The sequence below is a fragment of the Montipora capricornis genome, unplaced genomic scaffold (genome assembly GCF_036669925.1).
Source record: "Montipora capricornis isolate CH-2021 unplaced genomic scaffold, ASM3666992v2 scaffold_232, whole genome shotgun sequence".
Lineage (NCBI taxonomy): Eukaryota > Metazoa > Cnidaria > Anthozoa > Scleractinia > Acroporidae > Montipora > Montipora capricornis.
The window spans coordinates 5,001-12,444 of record NW_027179983.1 but is presented as its reverse complement, the minus strand read 5'-3'; the positions used below and the strand labels follow the sequence as shown (position 1 = coordinate 12,444).

General features: G+C 42.6%; 1 protein-coding gene across 1 annotated transcript; it reads left to right on the top strand.

Annotated features, from left to right (window-relative positions):
* Window positions 1-566: 566 nt before the first annotated feature.
* Window positions 567-6,521, top strand: LOC138034919 (E3 ubiquitin-protein ligase DZIP3-like). The gene is made up of 2 exons (XM_068881938.1): window positions 567-5,023; window positions 6,129-6,521. Exon 1 carries the CDS (start codon window positions 660-662, stop codon window positions 1,404-1,406), a length of 747 nt encoding a protein of 248 aa, XP_068738039.1. The 5' UTR covers window positions 567-659; the 3' UTR covers window positions 1,407-5,023; window positions 6,129-6,521.
* The last annotated feature ends 923 nt before the right edge of the window (window positions 6,522-7,444 follow it).

The following is a 7,444-nucleotide window of genomic DNA, read 5'->3' as shown; positions in this document are numbered from 1 at the left end:
TCGCTCTAACTGCATTTATACGTTTTGAATGGGAAGTTCATTATTACTAATTTCCCTTCAAAACAACAGTACAGTGCAATCATGATGCAATCTATTTTATGATCTCATCTCCACCGTGAAAAAAAAAACCCCATTGTACTCCCTATACACTCAGTCCGCTCTGCGAGCGGCTCCACAGGAAAAAACGCATAGCACATGCATGCGTATTATTTACCAGGAGCCCTTGCTAATTATAATCCACTTTATTCATGAGTTGTCTCACATGAGCCTTTGACTATCGATTGTAGCCGAAGGTAATTCTTGTTGAACTGCCCATGCAGGCACTCGTTTGATCCTCCATTTCTTAGATTTTTGCTTCAGCAAATCGTGTGCACTGAGGTACTTTAATTTTTATATAGACAATCAATTGTGGTAATTGTTAATCAGTAATTTAATCAGTACTTAGGAACATTCAATTGAATCCAATAAGTCAATGAATAACCCATTGACCCTGAGAATGACACTTCTTACTCTGTCTGACGCCAGACGATCTTACTCGTCTGTGGGAGGCGTCCTAGGGCGTTTGAGTTGTGAATGGGTTACACTCAGTCAAAAACTTCATATGTTTTCTTTCCTTTTCTGTGCAGATATGATGTGAAAAATCGGCAGTTTGGATTACAATGGCCACACCAGGTCCCCTGGCCAGCTCTAAGGAGAAGACAAATGGGGCCAAGCTGAGTCGACTTATTATTGATGGTGGAACAACTGTACTGAGAAATGTTTTTGACACTCATCACCCTCCTGCAAACTTAGCAGCTGATCTTAATTCCTGTTATTCTATTCTTAACAACCTTTTACGCAGAAGAATTCTCAATGGTCACCAGTGGGACAAGCTCTTTCCTGCTGGTGGAGCCGCCCCCGACTCCAACACGTTTGATATCACTCTGTGTTTCCTCCTTCTGACCAACATTTGTGGACTTACCCCTCCCCACACTGGATGGCATTGCAAGCCGCCCCCAAGTGACTCTTCTCATGAGGCAAACCTTGCTCGCATTAAGTTTTTTCGTAATCAGTTGTATGGGCACATTACAACCACTGGTGTCAATGAACTGATGTACAATGCTCTGTGGCAGGAAATCAGTGCCGTTCTAGTGTCTCTTGGGTTAAGTCAGGCAGAGGTTGATCGATTAAAGGCAGAGCGATATGGAGAGGAGGATTATCTTGATGCCTTACGGGACTGGGCAGAGAGTGAAAGAGATCTCAAGACTCAACTTAATGAGGTGCGTCAGCTTCAGAACACAATCCAAGAAAGTGTCGAGGAAAACAAATCCATCCTTAAGGACTTACGAGTCCAGCAGTCAACAACCCAACAGACGGTTGAGAAAGTCTATTCCAGACTTGAAAATTTGCAAATTTCTCAAACATAACCCAAGAAGGTGTCAAGGACAGCCATTCTAGGATTCAAGACATACGTCAAATTGTTGCTGAAACCTGTCACGCCCAACACAACACCGATCAGGAGGACAAATTCCTAAAGAAACTTGGCAAGAGGTGACACGCAACGTGATATCAGAGATTATACAAAGAGATAACTTAGAAGGAACCCGTGAGTCTTTCTTTGCTAAATATAACACCTGGTTGGATGATACAAGCGCTCCAAATCGTGTCCTTGGTGCTCAGCGGAAATGCAGGGATTGTGAAATCTGTCATCGCTGCTGAGATGTGCAGAAGAATGCAAGAAACTGGCAGATTGGCGGGAAGCATTTTTTGTCACCATGCCAGAGCACGCCGCAGGAATCCCAAGGTGATGATGCAGTCCGTTAGGCTTGTCATCTGTCATGCTGTCTTCCCAGAGTACAAGAAGGCCCTTGTGGAACAGCTCGCCAGAAATCTGTGGTTTAGAGATCAATGATCTGGAAGTGGCAGATCTGTTTGATTTGCTTTTTTTAAGAACCTCTAAACAGTGTAGCATATCCAGGTTTGTACATCCTCTTTGTGGTAATAGATGCTTTAGATGAAAGTGAATACCAAGGACGAAATGATCTTCTTGACGTGATTGCCAACTTGTTTAACAGAATTTGCCCGCTTTGGCTTCGATTTTTGGTGACGACGCGACCCGAAGTTAACATTTGGGACAGCCTGAAAGATTTGCAACTCAGTAAATACTGGAGCCAAAAGATGAAGACAACTTGAAGGGTCATTCGTTTTTTTACTTTGAAAGGAGTCTAAGCGAGTTATTATAAGTTGCAATGCACGAGCTGACATCTTAGACGATCTTTGATGCAAAAGTCAGAGGGAGTCGTTCGGAGTGCCAAGTTTTTGGTAGATTTTATAAAGGCCAAGTGTTCAACTCTTCTCACCTTGGAACCACTGGACAAGACCCTTCCGGCGGGCATCGCGTGTGTTTATCAGTCGTATTTCCAACGGCTGGACCAGGACTTGTGTATGGCATTAACATTATCACTGAAGAGCAATTTCTATGTTTCCTGGGTGCAATTGCCAGCTGCCAGGGAACCACTGCCACTGGGTTTTTTGTTCCTAAATTGTTGTGCACGAACGTGTCGTCCTCGATTGTTAGGGGCGAAAGGCGAGCAAAGCCATCGCCCATTGTGTCATCACTTCTTCCTGTTCCCGAAGACCGCATTCATTTCTTTCATAAATCAGTCACGGACTGTTTGACAGACAAGTCACGCGTACAAGCAGCACAGTTTCAGTTGTGGAAGAAATGGAATCCATAATACCCTTTCTACTCTTTGTTCTAACGCTTTGACGATGTAAAAAGCAAAAGTATTGGCAACTCACAATCCTTCACTGACACTTCAATGTATGCCTTGGAACATGGTTTTCAGCACATGTTACAGGTAGACCCTGACATGAAATCCTTTAGTCCTTGAACAAGGGGTTGGAAAATATTTGTCAGACCCAGAGCTTTTGTACGCAAAGCTTTGTATGAACATGCAAGCAGCCACTGAAGATATCGTTAGTGTAATGGCTGCGGGGTTTTTTGAAGACGATATCTGCCGATTGTTATTAGACCCTTTTCTTTTTTATGGATTATTTTAAATAAGGCCACCGCCGGTAACCCTACAGAAATATCCCTTTATGATTTTTCAATGTCTTCTGAACGAGGGAAATAGTAAAATTATCTTCCGACTCCCGCCAGCTACTGGAGACCAAGTGATTCAGATAAACGCTCACATGGAGATAATAGAACAGGAATGGCGCCGAAAGAGAAATTCAGTCTCAGTTTGTTTGTGGATCATCAAGTGGCTTGTTTGGATGTTTCCCCTAGCTTAGAATACATGGTGTGTGAATGCCGCAATGGAAGCATTCAGTTTTGGTCACTTGCTTCAGGGAAGTCTCAAATGGAAACGTTATGTCAAACCAAAACAGTATGATGCCGATGATGGTCCATTTAGAATGACTGTAACGTGCCACGAATCGGTTCGTGGTTTATATCGGTCTGTGGTTATTTCATCCCAGCAAGGATGTAATTTTGCCAGGAGTGCTAACACTTCTTACTCCTTTAATGGAGACTTGAAGCCACTTTTTCCTAACCGTAAGTGCAGTTTTTTCTGTCTGTTCTATTGGCGGGCGACGAGATGTTAACTGATTGTCCCGAACATACAAAATGTCTTATGATGTGGAATCTGCCACGACGGCAGGGAGGTTGGTCGTCTGCAACAGTGATAAAAAAATTGTTTCTTTTGCGATGTCCCCAAGATGGAAAGCTCTTGGCAATTTCCCATTTAACGTCTCTGTTTGTTTTAGTTGACAGGGAAAATGTTTTTTCGACTCTAGCAGAGGTACCTTTAAAGGGCGGTATTGGAATGATTAGGTTTTCATCAGACAGTCGATTTCTTTTGTGTTCAAAATTGGGTCGGTGTCAAGGCAATGGTTTGTTTGCGTGATGACGGAGGGGCCCGAAATTCTCTAGTCGATTTCACTTTGGTTGGTAAAATTCCTTTGAGTTAGAATCTCATAGAATGGGTGGGCTTTTTGCTGGGAGATCCTCTAAGTTTACTTGGTTGGCTCAATTATTCTGATGTAGTGCTTAACAGCCAGTCTCTGTTAAGGAATCACAACTACGACGGTTTCATTGAACTAGTTTCGCGGAATGCACCAACGAAGAACAGAGAATAGGGAGTTGTCACATTTCTCCAATTCTTCGGTTTACCGGTGAGATTGTTTATGCGGGAGTTTTTCCCTGGATTTAACAGGCAGCGAATTATGGTTTCGGAACGGTGTTAATGGGGAACTTAAGGGACAGAAAGAGATTGAGAGTCACTTTTTTGTAGCTTTAAAAGAGGGCATTTTGTTGGGAACTGAGAACATTCTTGAACTGGTGGAACTTTGATTTTTCAGTCCCGCATGCGACGATGGAGTTTTGGTCCAGATGCTGTCTTTCCTGTTTCAGATGAATCAGGTGGCATGACATTGCATATAAACCGCTTCAAGGGATCATTTTGGATACTGTTAGTGGAGAAGTGGTACCATTTGACCTGCCTCACGGGAGGTTGATTGCTGGCTACAGGGACCTACAGCTTGTTTACGCTCGCCTGGCATTGAAATTCCTTGAATTGAGGCAATTGGGTGAGACCGAACCACTGTGGCGTGCACTCCACGTTGCCCGTTTGGGTCGTGTTTGACGGATCCATTCTCCCCCAAGGGTCAATTTAGTGTTGGTTTTGACAGAAGCACCAGCGATAGCGTATGTTCTCGATGCAGTTTTCTGGTAATGTGCGTCTCGAATTTTAGGATGTCACCATTGGCCATGTTGGATTCATCAGTGACTAAGGGAGTATAATTGTTCTGAAATCGCTGTTTACGCAATTGGCAGCCGCCTTGATCTATTCAACGTAAGGTCTGGCGATCTACTCAGTGTAATTGATGATGAAGGGAGCTTTGTTCTCTCAAGTTCTTTAGCGGCAACTTGTCCTAGAATGGGTCCTCATTGCCATTTTATTTCATGCCAACAGTTCAACTTAAGAATTATCAAGGTAAAGCACCCGAAAGAGAAGATGCTCAGCAGGGAGACAGAAAGGTAAATTTGGCAATGTATTGTTTAAAAGCCAATCTTTGTTAAAATGGATGTAGTCTTTCAAATTATGTGCCCACCGTCGTGGTCACAATTAGGGAGTTTACGAACCCACGACGGCTACGGCTACGAAAACGTCACTTCAGACTATAATTTTGAGCTATTTTAAGTATTTTATGATTATTCCACCTTGTGTTATATGTTATTTACAATATGGGCGAAGTGTCCTTAAACTGGAATGGTACGGACGGATTTGAAGTGAAGAGTGAGACGTTGTCGTCAAAACCTTAAATTTGGTCATTTCAGGTAGTAGTTTTGACGAGTACGGGGAGAATTGTTCAAAAATGCGTGCCGCCTTGTCATAACTCGAGAGACTGTTTGGCAAATGTAACACACGACCCGGCGTTATCCCTGCAAGATATTCTGTATATACTTCAAGCTCGCCCACATATCAGTACATTATCAGTACCATTATCAATTGGTGATTGGTTGGAACTGTGTTTTTGATTTCCAAAGACGGTGTATATGGGCGTACTTCCGAGTTTGCTTGTGGAGCTCATTCTCGCTTCGATTGCCGGCATAGTGCTCCAGCGGGGGGCTCTGGATTCAAATCCCGCTCTTGAAGTTAATAGGTGACTTAAGAACGATACGTCTTATGAGTCACGAGCGGCTGCAACCGGAAGTGATATGTTTTTCTTGTTAACTTGTCTTGGCACTACTACATTTATATTAGTTTTCTCTATTAGCGACGATTAGTTTAAGCAGTCTTTGAAGGGACTGGCCGTCCCGGAAATACTAAATGCTCACTTCCGATTTCCTTCCCTATCTCCAAGAAAAGCATGCAAATTTTATCACTCCCCCCCAACTTGTCTCGCTCGTATTTGTAGCGAAATGCAAATTTTAATCTTGACGTTTTGCCGTTTGCGTCAAACGCGATGCTAAATTTCTCCGATTGCGTTTGTAAAAGATGCAATAGGCAATAATTTTTCACTAAATAAGCTTAAGTTTCTATTCCAATCGAAAATCTACTAAAACCTTGACGCACTTAATCGTCTTTGAGGGAAAAGTTCAAAGAAAGAAAAGGTTGATTGATTTGTATGTTTGTCCTTAGGGTCAAGCTTCAGGAGTGAGTTTTCACGCGGAAGACAAAGGATGTCTTAAAAGTGAACCCGCGCAAGGGGGAACTCTCTAAACCGACTTGTCTGAACTCTGTAGCAGATGGTCAGAGCTGTATAGTTTTTCGTGGGCTTTGTGGTAAGATGGGGCCCATCCATTTCATTAACTTGGTTGCCATGACCTATTGATTAACCTGCAAGATTTTTTAGCAGACGACTCAGTGGCAACAGCGTACACCTACGCTGATTGAATTTAGTTAGTTACAGTGTTTTTACGGATTTACGTCGCTTTCACTGTGCGATGAAAGAGTGACACGATTAGGATTAATACTCTAGGACAGATGTTTTATTCTTTTTAATCGATACAGTCTTAAAAAGGACTGTTTCCACATTTGTGTATGCTAAAAACCTTGCTTTCTATAACACATACCTCTTACTAACCGCATTTTCGAGGTCACGTACTGTAAATTACGGACCAGGGGAGTTTTTTTTTCCCGTTGATTTCATGGCCCAAGCTGCGAAGCGCGCGGGCATAAATCAACGGGAAAAAACGAGGATCCGTAACTTACAGTACCGTGACGGACCGAGAAAACGAAGTTAGTAAGATATTTATTATCTCTCTGAGGTTAACCGGCGCGCGCGCAAGGAAACTAGTCAAAGTGGAGCGGAAGGTTCAACTGCCACAAAGAATGCCGTGCCAAAATCCCAAAAACTAAATCTTCTTGGCTGTTACGTTTGAAATAGTTGCTTGCAAGATTCAAACAGTTTTCAGTACAGGTTTATGCAACAGAAATGACATAAAAAACTCGCTAGATGATGTTTTGTGTCGAAATTTTTGAATTTAGCGGGCTGTAATTTAGCCAATTACAGCGCGCGTACTATCTGAGAGATATAATAAATTTACACATACATATACATGACACATGACGAAGGTTTGGAAGCTATGCGGAAAATTCTGAACAAGAGATTTACCCAGAGATTCCTACCGATCATATTGTCGACTTGGCGAATTGGTTCTCAAGAACAATAACTTTGAATTTGATGGTAAACATTTTTACAAAAACGTGGTACAGCCATTGGTACAAGGATGCCGGCGCCTGAATACGCTAATTTATTTATGCACGACCTAGAATCGCGGTTACGTTATTAAGCTCCACTAAAACCCTATCTTCGGCCCAGGTACATTGATGATATTTTCATGATCTGGACAGCAGGGGAACAATTACTTCTGGAGTTCCTTCAGTGGATAAATCGGTTACACGACACCATCAAGTTTACATGGGACTGGTCAAAACGGAACATTAATTATCTT

Excerpts from the sequence above, each read along its gene's own strand:
- LOC138034919 (XM_068881938.1), top strand. The coding sequence starts at position 660 with ATGGCCACACCAGGTCCCCTGGCCAGCTCTAAGGAGAAGACAAATGGG.